Source organism: Mobula birostris, chromosome 21 (assembly GCF_030028105.1).
Source record: "Mobula birostris isolate sMobBir1 chromosome 21, sMobBir1.hap1, whole genome shotgun sequence".
Classification (NCBI taxonomy): Eukaryota; Metazoa; Chordata; class Chondrichthyes; order Myliobatiformes; family Myliobatidae; genus Mobula; species Mobula birostris.
In genome coordinates, this window is record NC_092390.1 from 57,657,898 (window position 1) to 57,683,639 (window position 25,742).

The 25,742-nt window shown below is 40.3% G+C and overlaps 1 protein-coding gene across 29 annotated transcripts in view; it reads left to right on the forward strand.

Moving 5' to 3' along the window:
* tcf7l2 (transcription factor 7 like 2) overlaps window positions 1-23,745 on the forward strand; it is a 190,168-nt gene extending 166,423 nt beyond the window's left edge. Inside the window, exons 6-15 of one of the 29 annotated variants that reach the window (XR_011882734.1) lie at window positions 4,390-4,492; window positions 5,102-5,188; window positions 13,114-13,254; window positions 13,685-13,847; window positions 14,452-14,559; window positions 14,902-14,950; window positions 15,727-15,799; window positions 16,081-16,153; window positions 16,842-16,895; window positions 23,225-23,239. Coding sequence is in view for 28 of the 29 variants with exons in the window: in XM_072239540.1 (XP_072095641.1) it covers window positions 4,390-4,492; window positions 5,102-5,188; window positions 13,114-13,254; window positions 13,685-13,847; window positions 14,452-14,559; window positions 14,902-14,950; window positions 15,727-15,799; window positions 16,842-16,895; window positions 23,225-23,654 (1,208 nt within the window). In the remaining variant the exon portion in view is untranslated. Of the gene's footprint in view, window positions 1-4,389; window positions 4,493-5,101; window positions 5,189-13,113; window positions 13,255-13,684; window positions 13,848-14,451; window positions 14,560-14,901; window positions 14,951-15,726; window positions 15,800-16,080; window positions 16,154-16,841; window positions 16,900-17,597; window positions 17,792-23,202 lie in introns of those variants that run through there. The other 28 variants (XM_072239540.1, XM_072239541.1, XM_072239543.1 and 25 more) reach the window with 28 other exon arrangements.
* Window positions 23,746-25,742: the final 1,997 nt, after the last annotated feature.

Sequence of the window (25,742 nt, forward strand, 5' to 3'; positions counted from 1 at the left end):
TAACCGTTTTCATATCAATAATTAACACTGCACAGGGGCTGTCAAATTGAATTTCGAACATTTATTCTGGCCTCATGTGGCCTTGAGTGCCCTGGCTGCACCCAGGTGAACATTATTGTGTTACAAACTGTGTTGCTTAATAACACCAGGCAAGAGGAGGAGGATGCTGGATTGTTTGTGGGGAATACGTGGTTTATTGTCTAGTTGACCCTTATGCACTGTGATTTATTTGGGGGCAGAAACAGCCTCGTAGTGAATCAAGTTGCTTCATGGAATACAATGTGCAGTCTGCACAACATACAATATATGAGATTAAAAAGTTGATGTTCTATAGTACATAATCTGTCAAATTGGTATCAGAACTGCAGTAAGGTATTTTAGGCCCTCAATAATACAACAGAGTTCAAGGACTTTGAGAGAATCGCTTTGTAACGTGATAAAATTGATTCAGTAGTGAGATAACTAGGGAAATACTTTGTGGTATGGCATTTAGAATAGGGCTAATCATCCATTAAATTTGTAGTCCTAGTTTTCTTGCCTGACTTTCTGGGTCCCAACATTACCTATCGAATGGTGAAAGGACTGGATGTGAGAGAATGTTTCCTCTGGAGGGGGTATCCAGAACTAGAGGGCACAGCCTCAAAATGGAGGGGCGAACTTTTAGGACAGAGGTAAGGAGGAATTTTTTTTTAGCCTAAGTGGTTGAACCTGTGGAATGCTCTATCACAGACTGCTCTGGAGGCCAAATTCGTGCATATATTTAGGGCAAAAGTGGATAGTTTTTTGATCAGTCAGGGCATCAGAGGATATGGCGAGAAGGCAGGTGTGTAGAGTTGAGTGGGATCTGGGATCAGCCATGATGGAATGGCAGAGCAGACTTGATTGGCTGAATGGCCTAATTCTCCCATGTCTTGTGGTCTAAATCTCTTGTTTTTGTTGACCAACGTTGTGTCCTTCATTGTGAACTATGAAGCGTTTTCACTGATGTTCAAAGTTCTACATAGTCCAGACATGAGATATTCTGCAGGATATCAATTGTTGGTAACTTGGTTGTATTGCCTGGCTGTTGCTGAGGCATTTAGTTTGATGCCTCTGTGTGAGTGCCCAGTTATTTCACATGTCTGTCTGCAGTGGATACGGCCCAGTCCATCACAGGTAAAGCCCTCCCCACCATTGAGCACATCTACATGAAATGTTGTCACAGGAAAGCAGCATCTGTCTTCAAGGACCTCCATTGGGTCATGCTGTCTTCTCATGGCTGCCATCAGGAAGAAGGTACAGGAGCCTCAGGACTCACCACCAGGTTCAGGAACAGTTATCACCCCTCAACCATCAGGAGCTTGAACCAGCATGGATAACTTCACTCAATTTCACTTTCCCCATCACTGAACTGCTACCTCAACTTATGGACTCGCTTTCAAGGACTTTTCATCTCATGTTCTTGATATTTAATGCTTATTTTTTCTTTCTTTTTGTATTTGCACAACTTGTTTGTCCATCTGCAGGCTGCATGGATCCCACTGTGTTTCTTGTTATATATTGAGTGTGCTTGCAAGAAAATGAAACTTGGGTTGTATATGGTGACGTGTATGTACTTTGATAATAAAATTTACTTTGAACTTTAGTCTGGTGCCTCGTAATCATCGTCTTGTCATTTCACTGGAGAAATGATCAGAAAAGCAACTTTATGTTCATTCGTTCGTTGTGCCATGTCATATGACATGGGTGATCATGGTCTTTGACCATGATTACTCTTGGCAATTTTTTTTTTAACAGAAGTGGTTTGCCACTGCCGTCTTCTGGGCAGCGTCTTTACAAGACAGGTGACCCCAGCCATTGTCTGCCTGGCGTCAATGCTCGCGTAACCAGGCCTTGTGATATGTCCGGCTGCTCGTACAACCACCTACCACCTGCTCCCATGGCTTCACATAACCCTGATCGGGGAGGCTCTGCACCTCGCCCAAGGATGACCTGCAGGCTGGCGGAGGGAGAGAGTGCCTTTAGTAGAGACAAAATTCACTTAATGTATCTGCTAATAAAATATATTGTGGGTGTTAGAAATCTGAAATAAAAATGGTAGATGCTGGAAAGAATCAACAGGAAAGGTCTCTTGGCTGGTGTGGTAACTCTGGTTCTCCTCCAATAATGCTTTTTCATCTGCTATCTGTTTCCAGTATGTTCTGTCAGGTATTTCTAAAAACACTATGTTGCTGTCTAGAAATATAAGATTAAAACTGAAAATACTGAAAAAGCATAGCATGTCAGGCAGGGTTGTGGAGGGTGAAACTGATTTAACACTTCAAATTGATGCCCTTTCCTCAATGAGGTAGAAGGGCTGGAGGTACAAGGTGGGAGTGAGGGAAAGGAAGATAGTGAAATTAAACTTAAAAGATGGTTTGCGACGGTAGGAGACAAGAAGGAGAAGAATGATGGATCCAGAGGATGTCTAATTGATAATTGTGGAATCAGTATCTGAATTGATTTAATTTGTTTTTGAGAGTGGAAAACTGGAACGTGCCCAGCTGTGAGATAAGATACTGCTTCTTGAGGTTTTGTTGAGGTGCTTTATAAAATATAACTGATTGTAACATTGTGAGGTCACCTGGACAATAGTAGTTGTGAATTCTTCAGCTCTGTGTTTTTTTTGTGTGCATCACACATTAAATGGCCTTGATAAATGCACTAATGGTGGGCAGAGGTTGACTCTTAATAAGTTAAGGGTATTAAATGGTCTAATGAAAGGGTGTTTTTTTTTCCCTTTCAAATTAGCAGCAAAGATTACTGGGGAAAGGGAATAGGTTGACCAAATCACGTAGAAGCATTGCTGTTTGTGTTGCATGTAGGACCTACTACCAAGCAGATAAGATATGGGGGCTACGAGGTTTGAGGTTGCCAGAGTATGAATGGGGACGGAACATGCATCAATCCAGGCTGTGGAGGAGAAAAGCAAAGATCTCAGTGATTTGAGGATTGTTAGGGATTACCGCACATTTTGAAACTAAATGTTACAGACAATCAATAAGAATAGGAGCTGAGAAAGTGGATTAGGAACAAAACAATTACTTTAGGGAATTGAATTGGGAAGTTCATCCTCTCCTAGTGTAATTTCCCTGTCATCTATCTTGTGTATAATGATGTACACAGCACTTATTTCAGACTCCCTAATAGAGCTCAGATTGATGAGAAACCTGACCTTTGTTGTCCATGTACTGTAAACCATGAGTATGTGGTCAGGAACTGTACCAAAAGTCCCTGATGGGACATGAATTTAATTCTGACTGGACAGCGCAGAGTAGGAATGGGCACTGTCCAAAACTACTCTGTTTTAGCCCTCCACACCCCCCCCCCCACCACTGCCATCCTTGACTTTTGCCTCCTCCCCTCTGAGTGGCCATCGGTGTGTGTGTGTGTTATTTGGCTTCTAGTGGGAGAAAACCGTGAAAGCAATTTCTTATTCCCACCACTGCCTATAAGGTGTCAGTATGTTGTCCCTTTGACTGCATGGGTTTCCTCCAGGTGCTCCGGTTTCCTCCCACAGTCCAAAGATGTACAGGTTGGTAGGTTAATTGGTCAATGTAAAATTGTCCATGATTGGGCTGAGATTAAATCGGGGGTTTCTGGGTGGCGCAGATTGAAGGGCGAGAAGGGCCTATTCTGTGTTGTATCTCAATAAATAAATAAATATCCAGATTTAGCAACTTTTAACATGTTTTTGATGTTATGGCAAATTGAGCGCCTTTAAGTGTGACAAAAAAGTTGAAATCCAATTCCTTGGCTGGGTTGTCAGCAACTCAGCATATGTTCTGTATGAGCTGGAGATGATGAACCCCCCCCCCCCACTTCTTATGAGACTGATCAGATTTAGAATGGGGCTAGCATGTCCATACTACAAGAGGTATTAAAAGAACAAATTTTTGATACAATTTGCAAAAGTGCTGAATGAATTCCTACAGAGGATTTCAAGAGCTAAATGCCATGGAAAGGATCAAATGAAGCTACAATGTTTTATGGGAAAACTCTTTAATTCAGATTTGTGTGAGAGTTTACCCACAATATTGAAAGGGCTGGTCACTCACTACATATCAAATACGTATAGGAATTATGTAAATGCATTTTACCATATATTCTAATTGTTAAGTTACTGAGGCACAGATATAAATGGTCTCTGATCTTAATATTTAGTAAAAGTTGCCAAAATTATTTTTAAATGTTGAGCCATTACAAGTAAGGTGTAAAACCCAGGTTGTTGAAGGCTTGGCTTGCATTAATTTTAACAGTTGGCAACAGGAAACTAAATGGACAATGGCATATCTAGACATAACTATGTTAGGAACTTTTTTGTATCCTTCACTTTTGAGAGTAAACTTCTGTTTCTGCATTTATTTCTAGGAATTCCTAGACCCCCGCATCCGTCAGACATTTCTCCCTACTACCCACTCTCACCTGGTACCGTTGGCCAAATCCCCCATCCACTAGGATGGTTAGTACCACAGTAAGCAGTTCCATTTCTTTTTTCTTTTTATTCCTTTTAATTCTTGTAGAATTTTGTATGTTACTGTGTTGTCCAATTATTGTAATGAGCTGTGATTGGCTACTGGGTACCCACATATTTATTTGGGCTTCTCCCTTGGCAACTCCTGTCAACACTGGTTACTATGACAAAAGGCTACAAATTAAGGACTGTTAATTTAATGTTTTCTTACTGAGTTCTAAATACCAAAAGAGGCCCAAAGCAGAACAGCGGCTCTTTGATTTGATGTATTTTATTTTGGTATAAATTTACATTCATTATTGTTTTCCTTTGGATCTGTAGCCCTCAATTATTGTGATGGCTCCATTAAAGCAAATGCCGCTTCTTCTTTAATTATCACAACAAAACACCTAGTTTTAGCTTGGGGAGAAGGTCTCTGTTGACATTAGCAGAGGTTATAAAATTTAATTAGCTGGTTCTATCAGATTTAGCACATTAAAATTGTTCTTTATTTACGTCCTTTGATCCTGGCTGTGCAATCAACAACATTTTTTTTTGTTCTGGTTCAAATGAGAACGAGCTCACAACAGCAGAAGTTTCCAGTTATTTTTTTTCCCTTTTTCTTTTCAGGCAAGGTCAACCTGTTTACCCAATCACAACAGGGGGATTTCGGCACCCTTACCCTACTGCACTCACTGTCAATGCTTCCATGTCAAGGTGGGTACTTCTTGGTCTGGTGACAATCAGATTTTTTTTGTTAAGCCAATAACCTTCCAACCATTTTCTCAACAGCCTCTTTTGTTTTACATCAGTGTTGGCCATTTGTTTTCATTGAATGAGGACACTTTGTGTCCTTTTTTTCTGAATGAACGTTTGCCGTCTGGCATTTACATTGATCTTATCGTGAACGAGCAAGCTGAATGCCATTCCGTAACTAAATGCCATGAATGAACCTGCAAGTGACGCAGTTGGAATGGAGCCTTTGAGACGAGTTCATTTATAATGTACACAAATATTGACTGGTTTTCAAGACTGAGTGGTAAAATATTGTCCCCAAGGGAAGGTGGAAGTGTGAAGAGCATGCCACAATTATTACACACTTTACATCAATGTTGGAGCCCGAGGGACAATGTTTTAGTACTTTCAGGCAGCAAAATGCAGTTAATATTTATTATACCCAGTGGGCAGAGTCACTTATTGCTACTAGAGCCACACTAAGTCAGTTCAGAGAGCAATAGTCTTCATTCTTGCATCACAGGTTAACATTGAATTACTGAGAAAAAAATCCGCTCTTCCACTTGGAGGCGTACAGCTCCTTCTATGGAGCCAATTGGCAGCGATGTTCAGGCACTTTAACAGTGTGCATTCACGCCATAGGCTTTGATATCCAAAAGTAGGCGACAATTTATGGCAGCTGTTGGCCAACACTTCATTAGACTGGTGGTCCAAATAAGGACCTGTTTGGCCTTTGGGCACTTGGGTGAGGGGAGGGGAAATAGAATTTACAGTGATTAGTTCCACTCAGTAAACATTTGGATGCCTTGAATGCCTGTTTTCTTTTGGATCTTGGTAGCACCTTATCTAGTGCATTGCATAATTCAAGTTAAATATTACTCTTCGCAATTACCCACCACAACATTTTGTGTCCTCCCATGTCCAGACTGGGTGGCGTAACCTAAAATGATCCTTTCAGGGACACAGGAGTCTGAAGTGCAGCAATGGATAGGCCTTAAACTCTTACCTCAGCTTGAGATCTTGTTCCTGCTTTTTCATAAACTATAATTTTGCCCATACAAATTACCAACAGCACAGAGTTGGGATCAATAAATAATTGTTCTAACACAAAAAAATGTAGAAAGTAAATATTAAATTAAGTTTTAAAATACTGAGTTATTTTTGCCTACCAACATTTAGTTGCTCGGTTGTAGTTGGGGTTAACAAATTTATCTTAATTTTCAACACAGTCACTAGCTTCAGACAGAGTATTATCTTCTGCTAGTCTATGGAAGCTGTTTGTTCAAAAGCCACCTGATGACCAGTTACTGAGATATTCTTTAATTTTAAAACTAAGCATTTGCTTATCTGAAACAGCCAGCCAATTGCAATGTCTGCTGGTTCAGTGTTAGTGTTACTGATGCTTTCTTTGGACGCATAGCGCAGAGTAATGTGGAAAAATGCAGTATTCACAATATAGGGAGCCAGACTGATCTCTAAATTACGACATAGAAGACAGTGAGCTCAGTCACATACAGTACCGTGCAAAAGTCTTAAGCACATACATTAGGCTAGGGTACCTGAGACCTTTGCACAGTTCTGTATTTGTCAATGTGGAGCGGAGAGCAAGTTCCAAAATCTAGCAGGTGCAAAGGATGCTGGGAATGGTGAGGATGGAGCATTGCAGGAGGGATGTAGGACAGGTGGCAGAGAAGGAATGCCAGGGGTGGGGTGGGTGGTGGTGACACACACAGCCCTGAAACACCAGGCAAGGTAATTTGATTCCTAACAATCGGTTTATTGATAATTATAGAATGTCTCTCTGGTGCTTCCTGCTCCCTCCATCCTCCCTTCCCCTTTTCCCAACCACGATTCCCCTTTCTCTGCCCTCTTCCCACTCTCAGTCCACAATCGAGACCCAGATCAGAACTGGGTTTATTATCGCTCACGTGTGTCATGAAATTTGCTGTTTTTGCAGCAGTAGTATAGTGTAATACATAAAATGACTGCAATACTGTGCAAAAGTCTTAAGCACATATGTATAGCTAGGATGCCTAAGGCCTTTGTATGTATGAAGGTGGTTGGGATACAGAAATGAGAGTACTTAGCTCAGTAGTATTAAGTGTTATTTGGTAACAGGAAAGACATAGCATACAGTACTGTGCAAAAGTCTTAGGCACCTTAGCTATTGTACGGTATGTGTCTAAGGCTTTTGCACGGTTCTGAATATAACCATCACAACTACTCTTCATAATCACAATCTTTTCCAAATTCTTAAGTGAGTTTCCTGCCTGCAACACTCTTGGCTACTTTAATTGTCTCGAGTAAACCAGTGATTGCATTGGCCTTGTGCATTTAAGATGGCACTTCACTTCAGAGAAATGTGCGGTTAACCCGAATGGGAAACTTTAGTGAACCTACCTGTTGCTGCAGTAAGGAAATTCTGGTAAAGAGTAAGCTGCAGGGACAGGAGCCACAACGGGAAACAGTTTTGAGTTATCCCGAATGTTCACTTTTGGCAGAGGACAAATCAGATTGCAAAAGCAGCAAAATAAAATATTACAAGTGAATGTGAAATAAACATGTAATATTTCTAATTGAGAATCGAGTTAAGTCACTGACCTATCTTTGTTGTGTTTCTGATTTGCGACGGCAAGTTTTAAGACTAAAAGCATTCATTTTTAGGCTGCGCCATTGATTTGTCCCCAGAGCTGAGGAATTCATTGTAGATTGGCTATAAACTATTGAACTGGGGTCAATTCCCACTGATACTATAAAGCGTTGTGCTAACGACTACGCTACCGTTCCACCGTGTCGTGCACGTAACCAGACCCACTGCAGCTTTTGAACCGCACAGAGTTTTGAGTGTACGTAGTTGGTTTCTCGTTCTGGAAGCAAGCTGTCATGTGACTTCACAGCTGTTTCCAGCCTAATCAGAATCAGCTACTTCCTTTGGAAGCTGCTCCATTATGGAAGCAAGCTGTTAAAAGCTATTTCATGTCCTTGGCTATGGCTGTACCAATGCATTCTAACTGTCAATTCAATTATTGAAAGATTAGAATAGAAATTAAATTAGGTTTGGAACTATCCATTTGGCCATCTTTTCATGTCCTCGATTATTCTGTACTGTGTAGCTGATTAGTAGCACACTAGTCCTGACCTTATGCATTGTGTTCCTATACACCTGGAGCTGCCCAAGGAGGTAGCAAGTGGAACGGGCAGAATTATTCAAAGCAGATCTAATAAGACAGCATGCTCTTAAAGGTGTATTGTCATCACGATACATAAGCACACACTTATTCTCACACAATCTGTATATCAATTGGCTGTCTCATCAACTAAAGGTCAAAGCTTTGTTGCAACAAAGCCAATAGTATTCTGTAAATTGTGTACAGAGTATTCCCCCTCAGCCAGCTCACTAGTTGTATTTTTAGCTTCCTTTTGGGGCTAAAATCAAATTATATGAATTAGACTCCCATATTGATACTATATAAGCTGGCCGGTGGTGTAGTGTTTTCAGCGCCAGACTTCGAGGCAAATGGTCCCAGGTTCAAATCCGGTTGGCCCCTTGCACGCTTTCCATTTGTGCTGGGTTGAGCGTCAAGCTAGCAACTCGGCCTCATAAAAACCTAACAGGTGCTAAGGAAGCTGCAAGGTTGCTGCCCAACGGGCCAAGAAGAACAACAACAATTGAAAATATGCTGGCTTAATAGAGGGGGCAGTAGTGAAAATGGCACTACCCAATACCTAGCTCATCTCATTACTGAATGTGCACATTGCCCATGAGAGCAATTGGTAAACTTTCTCTCACTGTTTCCTCATGGTATGATATTAAGTGTGATTTTCAAAGATTAGTAAATCCAAGGGACTTCTAGGCCTTTATAATTGGTAACTGCAGCAGTGTATTCTTGAATTTCTTTTATACTGAGCTACCACAACATGTATTTGGACTCACATTGAATCTATCCCTCTTGCACTCGTTCCCTTTACCCCTTTTGATTATCGCTTCCTGTGGCTGCTCTTTAGATCCTAAACACAAAAAAAAAATCAACACAAAACTTCTGGGCTTGCATCATTAAACTGTGCAGCTGAGAACATTCAGTGCTGGTGTATGGAGCCTAAATACTGACAACAAATTATGCCTGCAAGCTTTGATATAATTATAGAATTGGTAAACTATATTGTGGCAATAATGAGGCCATCGTAATGGAAAAACGCAATAATTTTAACAAGATTAATTGTGCCAGCTGTGTAAAATTTAAATAGGTATTTAGTAATACTGAAGGAGACATAAAAAAGTAATGAGGCATTGTAAATCTGTGTCTAATTTTAACTAGCTGATGTAGCTGCCATGGTGAATAAAATCTGTATATATTGAAGTTTGCAACACACCGGGTCTCATCACTCTGTACAATGTTAATGTCCACACACATACAATAAATACAAACAACAGTAAACAGTAAACAGCGACGCGTCAGTACTGTTCAGCATTCTGAAAGCTACTGTTTTGATAGGGGGCTTTGACTGCATACACACACAGCCCCAATTAATACGGTACCAGCTAATTTCCCAGTGGCTACAAGTATATTTACAAACTACTCGATGACACAGTATTTAAGCAATCACTAATTGCTCCTAATGATGGGTTTATTTTCTGTTCATCTGATTTAGAGTTCAGCTAATTTAATTGGTGGAGGTTTAGACTTTCCTGATAGGCTGAAAGATCTAATGCATTTTGATGATAGTTGTTAATTAAATTAGCATAGATTATTAGCAAGGGTTGCCATCTCTGGAGACCGAGTAGATCTATCTGTGAAAGCAGAGCATTTAATAGGGGCAGGACAAATTAAGGCCTTTAAACAAAAAATAAAATGTAGTTGTTCAGCAGTATAACTACTGGGCTTCACGGTAGCCTGGTGGTTCGCACGACACTATTACAGCTTGGGGCGTTCCAGAGTTTGGAGTTCAATTTCTGCACTGTTCCGTAGGGAGTCTCTGTGCGTCCTCCCTGGGTTTTCCCGGCTGCTCCGGTTTCCTCCCACACTCGAGAGACGTATCTGGGAGGTTAATTGGTCATTGTCAATTAGGTGATTAGGTCAAGATAAATTGGGAGCTGTTGGGCAGCGTGGCTCGAAGGGCTGGTAGTCCCTACTCCGCACTGTATTGCTAAATAAAAATATTTCTATTTATTTATTTAATGAGACGCAGCATGGAGTGAAGCCTTCCGGCCCTCGGAGCCACACCACATAACCCTAGCCTGATCACAGGACAGTTTACAATGAATGTTTTTGGACTGTGGGAGGAAATCAGAGCACGTGAAGGAAACGCACGCAGTGACGGGGAGAAATCCCTTACAGACAGCGGCGGGAATTGAACCCCAGTCATCTGTACTGTCAGGTGTTGTGTTGAACACTACATTACTGTGCGGCCCCACTTTAGTGGAATAGAGTAAAGAGGAATGTAAACTCAAGAGATTCTGCAGATGCTGGAAACACACACAAAACGCCACAGGAACTCAGCAGGTCAGGCAGTATCCGTGGAAATGAGTAAACAGCCGACGTTTGGGGCCGAGGCTCTTCACCAGGAAACCTACATTATGAAAAAAGGATGTGTTAGAAATGTCCAAAAACCTCCGTTGTTACGTTTGTGTTCCTGGCAGGTAAGGCGGGAGCTGTGAGGGCAGAAGGTGTGCATCACAAAAGCAAAAGAGGAAGGCATAGAGTTTGTGTCTTGAATGACGTTGCTGATTTTGGGTTGTATCTCTTTTGATCTCCCCCTTATACACATACATACATACATACATACAGACACAGACACACACACACACACACACACACACACACACACACACACACACTCTCCTCCCCACAAATAGGGGCCAGGTTAGCAGTGAAAGAATGCGATCCTCACACTTGTGAAGGCAATCATTAAAGCAACTTAGTTTTTTTTTCCTATAGGGCCGCATATTAGTTATTCTGATATAAGGGGGAAGAAAAAGAACAAAAGGCATTTGTGCGGTAGTCGGGTGATGGAAGAACACGTCTGTATTATTCGTATGACATCCATAGGAAATGTAGTCTCCATGCCCTGCCAGAGCACACCTTTTGATATTTATTCCAACCAGCAGCAGGGCAGTGATTTCTTGGAATTAAGTGATGGGTCATTATACTTTAAACACAGCAGAGAGGCATAGACTGGCAATTAAACAGCAAAAGCTGACACTCACTTGTGCCACCCTGTGACCTTGTTCGATTGAGATGTTAGAGCTTCAGGCCCCCTCAGCCTGGTAAATTGGCTGAAGGTGCTTCTCCTGACTAGGGCCTGCTCTGAAATGTGCCGTCTTCAAAGGGATCAGCATCATGTATAAACCATAATGTGGGTTTGCGGTGGTTCAGAAAGCTCGGGAAAATTGAGCTTGGAAAAGATGAGAGATAACAACTGCACAGGGAGAGGAGGGGGAATAATGACAAACTGGCTGCAACTCAAAGAGGCTGTTTTTTTTTTGCAAGGGGGAGCAAAAGCATCCCACAGCTTGCACATAAAACGAAGTCAGGCAGATGACATGCAGTTAACAGAAACATGTCAACAGTGAAATAAAGTGAGAGTGAACGTGATAGAAGCCCCAGAGACACCGGGGAACAAAAATGAGTTTGTTCGTAACATGGCCTGCAAGTTTATGCACATCATTATATTCTGGCTTGAAGCCATAAAAGCAGTCAGGATTTTTTCATAATTAACTGTTTAGAATTTTCAGTTTTTACAATGGAAAATGTTATTTATATATTCCTTCAGAATTATGTAGTTCTATCTATATAACTCATTTATACCAAACATGAAATGTTATTTATCATATCCTCATTCAGATATACCTATTAAATAATGCAACAGCTAAAACAAATTTCAACTATTTTATAGGTAGTGTGGAAGTGATCACCTTATGATAGATTGACATTTTATAGTGTCCATTAACTTATGAGCCCTCATAAGTCTCTTCAGGTAATGAAATAAATGGAGCCACTTCATCAGATGAAGAATAATAGGCTTGAGATTTTGAAAGCTCTAGTGCCCTATAAAATGCTTCACCTGTCTACCATCTTATGTTTGCATGCTATCAGTAAATGGTTTTGTTTTTCTGCTGCTCGCCTTGATAATATTTCACTCTAGGAATAAGAAATTTGTGCCCATCAGCTAACACCGTCACATTTTGCATGGTGTGTATTCGGACAAATACATTTGCTCCACTATCAATTTGCTGTTTTAGTACGAAGCAGTGAATACATTATTATGGTAACAGAAAGTCATTTGTGATGGGTGGGGATGAAGTTGATGTAGTACAAATTCAGACTGAAAAATCAAGATTCTAATTTGTTTAAATGTAAGATGGGACAAATTTAAGAAAAATAGTTTGGCTGCATGCAAAAATAATTCCAAAGTGGAGTATGTTTATTATTTCAATAATATTTGGGTAATCTTGTTTATGTATATTGTTTAATTAAGCATTCTTGTTCATTTAAATAATTTATAACTGGTTATATATAAAAATACATTAATTGCATACGTCATCATGTGACCGTATGATACATGCACACCTCACTGAAAGACAAAGTTACACCCACATTTCTTGGACTCGTGTTTCCTTGAAATAGTTTAATGTTTTGACGTTATAAAACATAACACAAAGTAGCCCTAGAAAGCTCATTTCTGATGAGCTTGGTAGCAATACTGCAAGAAAATTGTATTTTTATAAAATTCTACACCCTTCAATGTTGTATACTTAAAGACAGCCAGTTTTGTAATGGAGTGATCTTAGTGTCAGTAACGACATAGAGGTGATAGTGACAGCTTATAATTGCATATGATTTTGTTTGTATATCAAATGTGTGTCCATCCCTTCCGTTCATTCATTTCTGTTCTGTTGATTTACACAGTTTTCTCTCTGGTAGGTTCCCCCCACACATGGTTCCTCCGCACCACAGTTTACATACAACGGGAATTCCCCATCCGGCTATAGTCACACCAACTGTTAAACAGGAGTCTTCCCAGAGTGACATCGGATCCCTCAATAACTCGTAAGTCTTTTTTGTCCGTACTCTCTGCCACATCACATTCGACGTGTCAGCAATTAATTTGTTACATCCCTACAATATTTAATTAATGCACTTTATTTATGCATAATTCACGTGTAGATATAACTCTTGCACTTTCCTGAGCTATTGTGTTTTACATGTAGTACCCTGCTTTACATTCCGGACCAGAGAAATGTTGTCTCGGTTGATGATACATAGCTAAGTAATCTTGACTTGTCTAAAGCTCACTTTATTTTTACGTGAAGCTAAGTTGAAACTTAAAAAATTGAAGGTCTATTTAAAATTATGAAATATACACTGTTGGTTTAGAGTTTTCTTTGTTGATTTTGATAATGTTGTTAATCGTGTAGTGTTTTCAGAAGAGAAAACTTTACTTCACTGAGGTAGTTGGTAATTGTACACATTTCCTCAGAAAACATCATCAGGACACCAAAAAAGAAGAGGAAAAGAAAAAGCCACACATAAAGAAGCCTCTGAACGCATTCATGTTGTACATGAAGGAAATGAGAGCAAAAGTGGTAGCGGAGTGTACGCTGAAGGAGAGTGCGGCAATCAATCAGATTCTTGGCCGACGGGTAAGCATCTTGAACCAACAGAAGTTTACAAGAATAGTTTGGAGGAAGAGTCTGATTGATCAGGGCAATCAGCATAAAGTGTAGGACACATTTCATACAGCATATCTGTAAACATTGGAAGCAAGTGCTCTGATAACATTGAAGGATACAGCATGCAGTGTGATCTGTTTTACTAACAGGGAACAGTTTAATGCCAGCATCATTAAGATACCGTAAACATCTGTCTGGCTCTGATGCTGTGCATCCTCATCTGTAAAACAACTAAACCTTTTTCACCATTGTTCTGAATTGATTCAGCTAATTTCTTTCCTGGTTTTCAAATTAATTTTCTTTTGTTACATTCTCTCTCTTGTCCAACTTAAGCATAGGTGGAGATCAACTGATACTCTGTGGTTTGTTTTGCTGTAAATTCTAGTTTATGATCCTTAATATTAAAATGTTTATGCTTATAGATGGGTTAATCTTGATGTGTTCTATTTCATTGTGGAATATAGCTCTTTAACAATTTCACAATAGTTCTCAAGATCAATTCATACAATATTTTATGTAATTAATATGTTCTGTTTCTCTCACCCTGCCATGCCTCAACCATGCCTGTCTGCAGTGGCATGCTTTGTCTAGAGAAGAGCAAGCGAAATACTATGAGTTAGCCAGAAAGGAACGGCAGCTTCACATGCAACTCTACCCAGGCTGGTCAGCACGAGATAACTACGTAAGTTCCATTCTTGAGCACTTTCACTGCTCCCCACCCTTCCCTGTTCCTTTTTATCCCCCCTCTCTGCAGGCCCAGTGGCGTACACTTCATACACGTCAGTTTAATGCTACAAGTAATGACTGGAGTGAAGCTGACGGCATTCTGCTGTCTTGAGGGCCTTTTGCATGCCACAGAGCTGTCGTTCATTTTGTTTTCTGCTTCTCAGCGCTGATTGAACTGTGTGTGGTTTTTTTTATTCTTTAGTAGCGTTTTGAGTCTGGTTGGCACGGTTTTGTGAATCTAATGGACAAACTGAGCTTGTGTTTCTTCCCCTCCCCATTTGCTTTCTCCCCCTAATAGGGCAAGAGGAAGAAGAGGAAAAGGGAAAAGCAGGCAGGGGAGACGAATGGTAAGTAGGCAGCAATTATCTTCCATAATAGAAGGCGCCCTTCCCTTCACAAACCAGAATAACGATGTTTAATCACGTGAAACCCTAGCTGCTGCTAATCTTGTTTTATAACATTATTAATTATAATTGTATGTGTATAGTTTAATTTTATGGCTGGTTTGTCTCTACAAGACCGATAAAGTAATCATTGCATGTATCTTAGATATTCTAATGCTCGTTTTTATGGAACACTTTTTAAAAAACAAATATTGCATTAGCTATGGTAACAAAATATTTTAAAGCTTATTGTAGTTTGTACTTATTGTCTTGTATTGATATTAATTTGGGCTGTACCTGTTTTCTGATGCATCCTCATAATTAGCCTTGCATGCCAGACTAATCCCGTTCTGTTTGCCCTGAGAAGGCATGCATGTAATATTGACCCCGCTCTTCCTGCTTCTTCTGCAAAGCACTTTAACTTCCTTCACCTAATTCAAGCCTAACATCCTTCGCTGGTGCTAACCTTCCGGTTTCTCACTCAGCCCACTCATCTTCTTTTGTGAATTCTGATTAAAATCAACTATAAAATAATGCAAATTTGTATTGCCGCACAATGTTGGTGCTTTTTAAAATGGGTGCAAAGAATACAGCTGTGATTTTTTTTTAATACATTTGTTTGAAATTAGAGGGCATTGCTGATCACTGGTAACAGATAAATTGATTTATTCCATTTTGTTTTCTTGTCTCTCCTTCTTCCTTTTCTGTCTCCTCTGCTCGCTTTCTTCCAATTTGTTCAGATCTGAGCGCTCCTAAGAAATGCCGAGCGCGCTTTGGCCTTGATCAACAGAATAACTGGTGCGGCCCGTGCAGGTGTGTATCGTTTTCCCAGGTTTGCTATGGTTGGTTTCCGCTGGTTTAAATTGGCACTTTCCCCTTCATGCTCTCACCGTCTCAGTGTTTTGATTGGACGCTGATTCCAGCCCTTGCGCCTGTTGGTGCTCGGCAGTGTGAATTTTTGGATTTCTTTCTTTAAATGCGATGAGGGGAGAATGCCAACTTGGCCTGCTAAACCACTAGCTCTGGCTGAGATGTCACATCCAGTGAGCAGAACCCTCCATTTGCTGTTTTTTTTGTTTACTTCATGCTAACAGATGCAAATACTCCAAAGAAGTGTCGGGCATTGTTCGGGCTAGACCAACAGAATTTATGGTGCAAACCTTGCAGGTATACTCCCATTAGGCCTTCCGGAATTAAATATGCCCTTTATTGGATTTGTAGTGCATTCATGTGACTGTTCCTGTGCTCTAATGTGCTAATATTCTATAGCTTTTTTGCAGATTTTGTTTTTTTTTCCCCCCTTTTTATTTTATCTGTTGCCTTTTTATTAGCGGCATTGGTCTGTCTCCTTGCAAGCACTATTCACCTTCATTCTTCCCCCTACCTCCCCCCCCCCCCCACCCGGCCCTTCCCAAACGGTGGTTGCGATGGGCCTGTGACCTTGTGTCGGAGATTGGTGCAGTGAAACCTAGGGAAGAGGAGACTTGTAAACTGGCTGGAACTACTAACCGCACTCGACGCATTAAAGATCTGTTATTACATGTTTAAGTATAATGTAGAAAATTCTGCCACTTTTGGGCGAACATGACTTCATTGCAGTTCTTAGTGCACAAAGTGTACTGATAATCTGTGCACGAGGCCATTATAATGAGTAAATGTGGAATTTCATCGTGCAGAGCTGACAGTTAATTTATTTTTGAAGTTACCTTATTAATATAGAGTAATAATAGTTGCCTCACCTGAGTAATTATCACAGCGTTGTACAACACAAGTTTCCGACAAGCAGAAAGGTGTATGTGCACTCCAGTAACTGTCTTTTTACATTTTTATGTATTAATCGCCAATTTATTTTTAGTAATTGGGCGTCATACCAGCTACAAGCTCGTTCAGAGGAAACTTTCATTTTCAGGCGAGTGCAAAATCTGTTGGACTATCTTTTTAAATAACAGCAATTAAGTTTTTTTTCTCTCTCATAGTTGTCTTACAATTTGGTTTAACTAAACAAACTCAGGCATCAAACGGTCAAAGGCTTATCCACCACAGCTAATCTGCATACTCTAGAATTTTCTCGAACTTTTCCTATTACCAATTCTCTAATTCTGAGGACTTGACTGGGTAGAGGGAGTGAATGTTCTGTCCTGTTTATATACACCTTCCTGTTGACCGCATTTGGTTAAATCTTATTTCTTTGTCCTGACACATGCAGTCTTTGAAGTGGGAATGTTGTCATGGTAGGTATTTGTTTCTTCAAAGTTGAAACTTTTTTGTTTATCACGTGCACCTGGTGCTTGCTGTTTTCTTCCTTTTCGTATCATTTCCGCTGCTTCAGAATGTGTGGGCAGTCTCTCTCACCCCATTTAATTGTCGATAATTGAACATACATGGGTAAAGTCTGCTGATGTAATGAGGTTTGTAGAGACTGTACACGTGTTTGTGTGTTTCTCTTTTTAACTCGTCTTTGTTGGCATGTGTGTTAAGAGTAACTACCATCATTCTATAATCACAACCGTAAAGTGTAATTAATATTTAAGTATAATTGTGCTTCTGACTAAATTACATGATTAGTAGATTGATATGTTCGTCTTTTTTTGTTTGAATGTGTCGTTTCTAGTATATGGTGCTCAAATTAAAAGCAAATATAATGCAAGATGCAGCATGGACAATTGCCAAGTGATGGATGAACATCCGTGAGCTACTTACAGGCAATTGCCAATTGATACTGGGAGGATTTGTACATTAACAGTAATAAATTGGTCACTTCCTTTAAAGGACTTTCATCATTTTGGCTATAATGAACTCTGCAGATTTTTGTATTGGTTAGTTCTTTGGAAAATTAATTTTCAAATTGTAAAATCGCTTACTTGCTTAAATTTAATATAAATAGTAAAACATGATCAGTAAGAAATCAAGCAAATAAATACTAGACGTTCTTCAAATTTTAAATGCATGTTTGTTTTCTTTAACACTATTGAATGCTTCGTAATAAAATTGTCTCTTTCTCATTACAAATACCCAACCTGACCTGGGTTAGCATGTTAGTTGAGGAAATTTCTTCAAAAATTGTTTTGAGTACGTTTAACTTGATATTATATAGGCCTTGCTACCGTACTTATGCTGTCTACATAGCTATTAAATCAAGCTTTGGGTTTCCTGAAACAGTTTTATCACCAATTGTCCATTCAGTCCTGTGCTTTTGATAGTACAGGTATGAGTACTCCAGTTTATTTCAGTTAGCTAATTGTTTTTGAAGCCAAAAAGAGTTATTGCACCAGATTTAATTCCCTACACTTTTTGCCAGGAGTGGTAGCCATTCTTTATCGGTGCTGTGTTCAAGTAGGCATCCTTTTCTTGTCTGGAGGCTCCAGGCAGGGTAAAGAATCCAGGGACGAAGTATTGGTGGGCTCTGATACTGTATGGAAGCACTATAGTCAGTCACTACTCCATCCCAGCAGTGTTGTCACCCAGTCCTACCTGAATGGTTACTAGGCAGTGCTGTATTATTTGACAACTCAATTTAGGGGTGGTCAAATGTATTCACACCCTTTTAAGCTAGTTCAGTTAGATAAAGCCAACCAAATTATTATAAACTGTAGATTGAAACTTCAGATCTTGTTTTTAAAAAAAAAACATAACGTTTTGAAACTACCCAGTGGGCACAGAAATTGGCTTTGAAGTCCAGCTTTCCCTATCTGACCTGAACGAGTGTCCTTTGCATGTGTTTGGCCCGTGTTCCTCCAGACCTTTTCTATGCATGTACCTGTCCAACTGGCATTTAAAAGTGGAAATTGCACCTGCCCTCACCCCTTCTTCTGAGAATTCTTTCCTTATATCCACTGCCTTCTGTGTGGGAAAACTTGCCCTTTCGATAGTCTTTGAATCTTTCCCCTCTCACCTTAAACCTGTACCTCCCCGTCTCTCCTTGTAACTCAAGCCCTCCAGTCCAGGCAGCATTCTTGTGAATCCTTTTACAGCTAGTTCCTTTAGAGAGAGAACTAGCTAAAGTTTTGGGTCAATAATCCTTCATCAGATTCTCTGCTCGAAACTTGTGTTTCACTCTTCACGAATCCCATCAGAATTGTTGAGTGTTTCTTGTATTTTCTGCTTCCATTTCAGATTTCCACCATCTTCAGTAATTTGTTCTGGGAATTGTTGGTCAACGCGGCTTCCTAAACCCAGACTTCAGTCTGAGATTTCCCTCTATTAACTATATATTCCCTCTAATTTAGGAAGTGCGGAGATTATTTCAACAACATAGTTTTCAGTTTACACATTCTTTTAGGAATGGGCAGTAACATTTCAATTAATTTGATATTTTTCAAAATTGACCAGATAGTTAATTTGAAATTTCTTGACCAAAAAAATGAAGTTCAAAAGACAGTATAGTTTATAATTACAATTTGTTGTGCCAAGGATCCTTGGGATGTGTTAGTGACTCCACATTTGTAGAGCACATAAAGGAGACAAATTAATCAAAACACCAGTGCACATAGTGGCTTCCAAAATCCAAGGCACAGACAGGACTTGCAACTGAATGCCAGACCAACCCTTAGCAGAATGTTGCTGAAAAGTGGGCAATTTTTATAAATGGAATGTAGGATTAAGATAATGTTAATTTGCTAAGAAGTAACTTTTTGGAAAGTAAATGGTATTCTCAGTGGGCTGATCGAGTCTTATAGGCCTTAGATGACGGAAGCTAAGGCTCCAGTCCTGGATGCTCCCAGACAACTCTGACTGTTAAGCCAGGATGCAAAATTATAATATTTATTCTTAGCAACATATTTAAACTATAGAAGCTTTTATTACAAAAACTAAATAATTAAACTTTTTTAGATATAGAAATGCATCAAAACGCTATAAGAAATAATTCCAAACTATGGTTTAAAGTGACTCTTAGGATTTTCTGTTAACTTACAGACTGGGAGTTCTCATCCAAGTGAATGGGGATTCTGTTCCTACATCAGGTTTGATTGCTGGTGGACTCCCTGGTGTAATGATGCAGAAGTGCAGCACGTTGTGGTTGTCAGCACCTGCAGAGACCCACATCAGTCGTGACCGACTCGTCTGGGTACAGCTCAGTGCTGCCATTTCCCTTCAGGGCCACTGCCACTGGCAGCACAGGCCAACCCAAGATATTTATGCCATGGTTTCACATTCATTCATGTGATTCCTCATGCAGTCTTATTGGGAAATTGTGCATTTACCAGCAAAGAAGATGAGTTAAAGACGTTACCAGAATTTAGTCTTACAAATTAAAAAGAAGCACCTTGTCAGTAGGATGATTTGGAGTAGACCAAGAAGCTGGTCTGTAGCTGAGGAGGAATCATAGATGATGAGCGAAAATAAGAAAAGTAGTTTCTAAACTTATTTTTAAAGAAAAAACATGTATTCCTGCTTTAACCTGGAAGGTGAAAAGGATTTCTGGTGTAATTGACAGAGTAGTCAATTACACCAGGGGTGGTATGGTAGTGTAGTGGTTAGCACAACGCCTCACAGTACCAACAACCTGCGTTCAGGTCTCACCACTGCCAGTTAAGGAGTTTGTATGTTCTCCCCATGACCGTGTGAGTTTCCTCCCACAGTCCAAATAAGTACCAGTTGACAGGTTAATGGATCATTGTAGATGGTCCTGTGATTAGGCTAGGGTTAAATTGGGAATTGCTGGGCAACATGGCTCGAAGGGCCTATCCCAGGCCACATCTCAATAAGTGAATGGACCAAAAAATAAATCATAGTAGGAATCGACCTCTCTGTGTGGCGGGTGGAGATGCGTCTCTATCACAGGAGGTGTAAGGTGCTCCTTCCTTCCATTGGACTGCAGGTCACCCTTGGGCAAGGTGTGTAGCACCTGCTTAGTCCCCCAGTGGTAGTCACGTGAAGCCATGGGAGCAGGTGGTGGATAGTTGTTTGAGCAACCACTGACGCCCGGCAGACAATCTCTGAAGAGTATTGATAATGGCTGGGGTCACCCATCTGGTAAAGGCACTGTCCAGAAGATGGCATTGAAAAATTTGCCAGGAACAATCATGGTCAAAGACCGTGATCGCCCATGTTATACGGCACAGCACATAATGATATCATACGACATGGCACATGATAATGATGTGTAGGAATTTATGGGTAAACTGGAAGTGAAATTGTGCAGGAGTTTTGGCATCTTGCTTGACATTAACCTTTCATGACTAACAGTTGCTGAAGTTTTCAAACTTTATTCTTGTCCCCATCCCAGCTCTACAGCTGGCTTTTAAGGAATTATTTGCTTTCAATTTGAACTTTGTAGTCCAAATACGTTTGCAATGTGCTGATGCAAACTGAGTCCAGCCACAGACCTATGTTTTTGCTCTCTGTCTTGGTGTCCCTAAGCCGGCTGGTGGCGTAGTGGCATCAGCACCGGACTTCGGAGCGAAGGCTCCTGAGTTCGAATCCAGCCGGCCCCCTTGCACACTTTCCATCCCAGCTGGGTTGAGCGTCGAGCTAGCAACTCGACCTCATAAAAATAAGAAAGCCTGCTAAAAAAAACGCTGTCATGACAGTGTTCTGATGACTTCACTCAGAGTTAAAGGCTTTCTTCTTCTTCTTCTTCTTCTTCTTCTTCTTCTTCTTCTTGGTGTTCATTTATAATATATTTACATCCTAAACTCTGAGAGCTGCAGCTTATGAACTGTTGTGAAGTGTCAGGAAATAAAGCTACCAGTTTAAGTACACCTTCCAGAAATGATAACTCCAACGCAGAAGCTTTCCATCGTCAGTTCAGGGCTTGAGCTAAGTGAAGACTTATTCACAGGGGCAGCACGGTAGTGTAGAAGTTGGCACAACACTTTACAAGTACCAGCAACCAGGGTTCAATTCCTGCCGCTGCCTCTAAGGAGTTTGTCCGTTCTCCCCGTGACCGAGTGGGTTTCCTCAGGGTGCTCCAGTTTCCTCCCACAGTCAAAAGACGTACAGCATTGGTAGGTGAATTGGTTATTGTAAATCGTCCTGTGATTGGGCTAGGATTAGATTGGGGGGTTGCTGAGTGGCAGGGTTCGAAGGGTCCATTGCACGCTGTATTGCAATAAATAAATAAACTGCTGCCCGGTGACTAGCAATGATTTTGTTCAGGGTTGGTCTCGAAAGCCCCTATTCATTTGGCAATTACCTAGTTGCATTTCTTTCTCTGTTTTGAGCCCACCAAGTTGGTCCTTTCATCTGCAGCTTTTGTTCTAATGTGGCATGATGTATTGCTTCACTGGCATGTTCCTGTCTGTTACACTGCCCTTTGTTTTGGCGATCCTTGAGTTTAACCGCATGCTTGTGGTCCACGTGGTACCACAGATTTGACCCAGCAGGCTTCTGTGGCTTGAACTGTCTCAGTGTATCTTCCCACCCTGGCCCTGCAGATATGGACACAGGCTTGTAATGGGTGTGAAGTTCCAATGTGGTCTGAGTATTGTTTGTAGTAGCATATTTTCCAAGAAAAATTAATGCCTCCCCCCGTTTTTCCTTTGCAAAATGAAGTAGAAAAAAGATCATTGAAACTGTGAATACTAACATTAATTTTCCTCAATATTTGTGGTGAGAATTCACTGGGGCCTATTGATAAATGTTGTTGTTTGCAAATTTTGCTTGATGGTAGAACTGTAACTTGTTTGTGACATGAATCAAGTGTACTCAAATGATAATGAGTCCGTGGCCAAAATGGTACAGGGTTATGAAGAACAATATATAAAAAAAATCCTTCTTTCCTCTCACAGATAGCTGGAGTGAAAATGATGCATTCAAGGAAATCTATTAATGAATTGAATCAACCAGCCCTTTGTTGACTTTTGTTTTCCATTGCAGACCATTTAAGAATCAGCCACAGCCTGCAGGCCACAGAACCAGTTATTCTTGTTTTTATTTTTATTTTTTTTCCCTTTTGAATTTCCATAATTTCTTATTCCTTTTCCTCCTTTCATTCTTTCCTTGAGTATTTTTCTCCTGTCTTCCTCAATTTGGTGCGGTTCTTAACAGATAAAGCCAAAATACTGTAATTTTGTGCGCGTTTCACACCTTGTGGAAGTTTAATCTTATTACATTTAAATAAATTTGTAAATCCCTGTAGATTTTGCTGTCTTAATTGGGACTTGCATTTAGCTATTAAAGTTTTAAATGTCATGGATACAACTTTGTTGCCTGAATAAGATTACTTTCTTTTTCAAATAACCAATTCCATTAGTCTTTTTGCCCTTTATTTACAGATAAATCTTTCCCTGTTTCTAGGAGAAAAAAAAAGTGCATTCGCTACATACAAGGTGAAGGCAGCTGTGCCAGCCCACCCTCTTCAGATGGAAGCCTATTAGATTCTCCTCCCCCTTCCCCTTCCATGTTAAGCCCTTCCACCGCAGACTCTGATCCACAGACTGAACAAATGCAACCTCTTTCACTTACAATGAAACCTGATCCTTTGACCCACCTCTCCTCGCCATCTTCCTCTGCCTTGTCGACAAACTCGGCGCTCAAGTCCAGCACCGTCTCAGCTGTTAGTTGCCAGAATGGGGCATTAGAGCACCGAAACCTGCACCAGTCCACGACCTCGTCTTCATCGCAGACTCGACCTTCGACTTCATCCATGTCACTTGTCCATTCCCACGGTGCTTTGCAAGAGACACAGTCCCAGCCACTTTCACTTGTAACCAAGTCTTTAGAATAGCTTTTTAGCATAGTTGCTGGTGTTCTTTTTATTTCATTCGTGCCATATGGCTACACGTTAGTAGATGTTATGGAGTGCATTGGTCAATATTTGACCCATTGTTATTTCAAGGTCCTCTTTGAATATGTAGGATAAGCCTTGAGAGATCCTGCCAACCTCTTGTCAACCATTGCAAAACCTTGTAGTGTTCATCACTGTCATATGGTTCTTACTGGGTGGAATCTTCACGAGTAAGAGACTGCTACCAGATTCAAAGAAGCCCCTTGTGGGAAGGAGTTGGCTACGCTGTAATATTTGTATTAAATAAGAGCTTGCGAACCAATCATTTACTTCCATTTTATCTCTAAGGGCACAGTGAATGCAGTGCCACCTGTTAATTGTGTGGAACAACTTTTGTGATGTTACGTGTTATTGTTTAAATGTACAGAAATAATGGGGAAAACTGTGTTAATATGCATTGTTCCATGGCGTTGTTTTTTGGGTGGGTGGGGGGGGGGAACGTGCGAGAAGAAAAAAATACAACGCTATAGGACCAGTAGTATTTATTGCTTTAGAAATGCTTGTTGTATCATGTACGTTGTCTCTTTTAAATATTTTTCATTTCTTCAAACAATGTATAAAGTATTTTTTTGCTTAGTGTAAGCATCTTATATATGAAAAGATTCATTTGTTACCAAGGATTTAACATTTTTTTCCTCTGTTGTGATACATGACTGTCACCAAATGGATAATGTAGTGGCGTTGTAAAGAAAAATACAAAAGTGCACAAAATTGTTGAGAAAAAAGCCATTGTACAAAAGAAAACTTGAAGGCAATTGGGGGAGGGGGGATTTTTTTTTTTGGGATACAAAAAAAAGGACCTAATCACTCATATAGGGCCCCATACGGACAGTAGCCTTGAGCCTGGAATTGTTTCACCTATATCCTATGTATCTATTCTGTGCCAAACTTCTAAAGGTCGATACATCTTCCCTCCCCCATTTTTGCTGTATTTTTGGTCCTTTTTAGCTGTGAGGTAACATAGGTATGTATGTAGTTTTAATGTTGCTGACTAGTTTAAGCTATAACGCAATGTGTTTGGTAGCTATTGGCAAATCATCCAAAAAATCTTATAAAGCAAAGCATTAAAGGGTGCAAATTAATGAAACCCATGGGCCAAATTTTCTGTACGTTGGGGAAATTTACTCTGAACTGAAACTGCCACTTTTTATGTACACTACTATCAGTAGGTATTTAGTAAATTTTAAAATAGGCATGTTGATGTTGCAAAGGCTGTATACAACTGATGAAAAGGTTCATTCATTTGGTACCATTGTAGTAGAAATTAAACAGTTGTATAGCTGTCTTTTTTTCCATTTTACTAAGAAGCTGATGACCTTTTGTGAATACTCTCAATGTTTCCTAACAGCTGTGATGTTCCTGTTCTGTTTTTTGCTCCTTTTTATTTTCTTTCCATTTTTATTGTTCTGAAACCATTTTTTGTAACGAATCAATGTTCATGCTGTACAGTATCTGTAGCATGCAGTTCTGGATTAATAAAAGCAACTTAGTATGTGCAGAGAATTCTTGTGGTGTCAGTGTTCACTCCGTCAAAGCTACATGAAGAAACTGGATTACCAGCCTGTGGCCTGAATGGCACCAACGGGATGTTACGCAGCAAATTTAGCCTCCTCCAGGTTCAGATCTTTGACATGATGTACTCCAGCAAGGCCCATGATTTGGTCTTGGTGTGGGGATATTGCTGTGAAATGGGTAACACCTCTCAGTCTATTGTTAGAGAGAGAGAGAGAGAGAGAGAGGGGGGGGAGCCTGTGGCATGTCAAGCTGTCAGGTCAACAATAATTTCTGTCGACTGCAAATCATGGTCTCTCTTTGGGGGCTTTGCTGTTGCTTAGTGGGTTGTGGGTGCTGACGCTTTCTGCCGAAATAGATGGGGGAAAGGAGGGAGGTTGCTGCTTGGGAGGGGGACATGGGGTTTTTCTGTCGTTTGTTCTTTGGGGTTCTCTTCTGTTTCCCGTGGGTGTCTGCAAAGAGTAAGAATTTCAGGTTGTATGCTGTATACATTCTCTGATATTAAAATAGAACCAT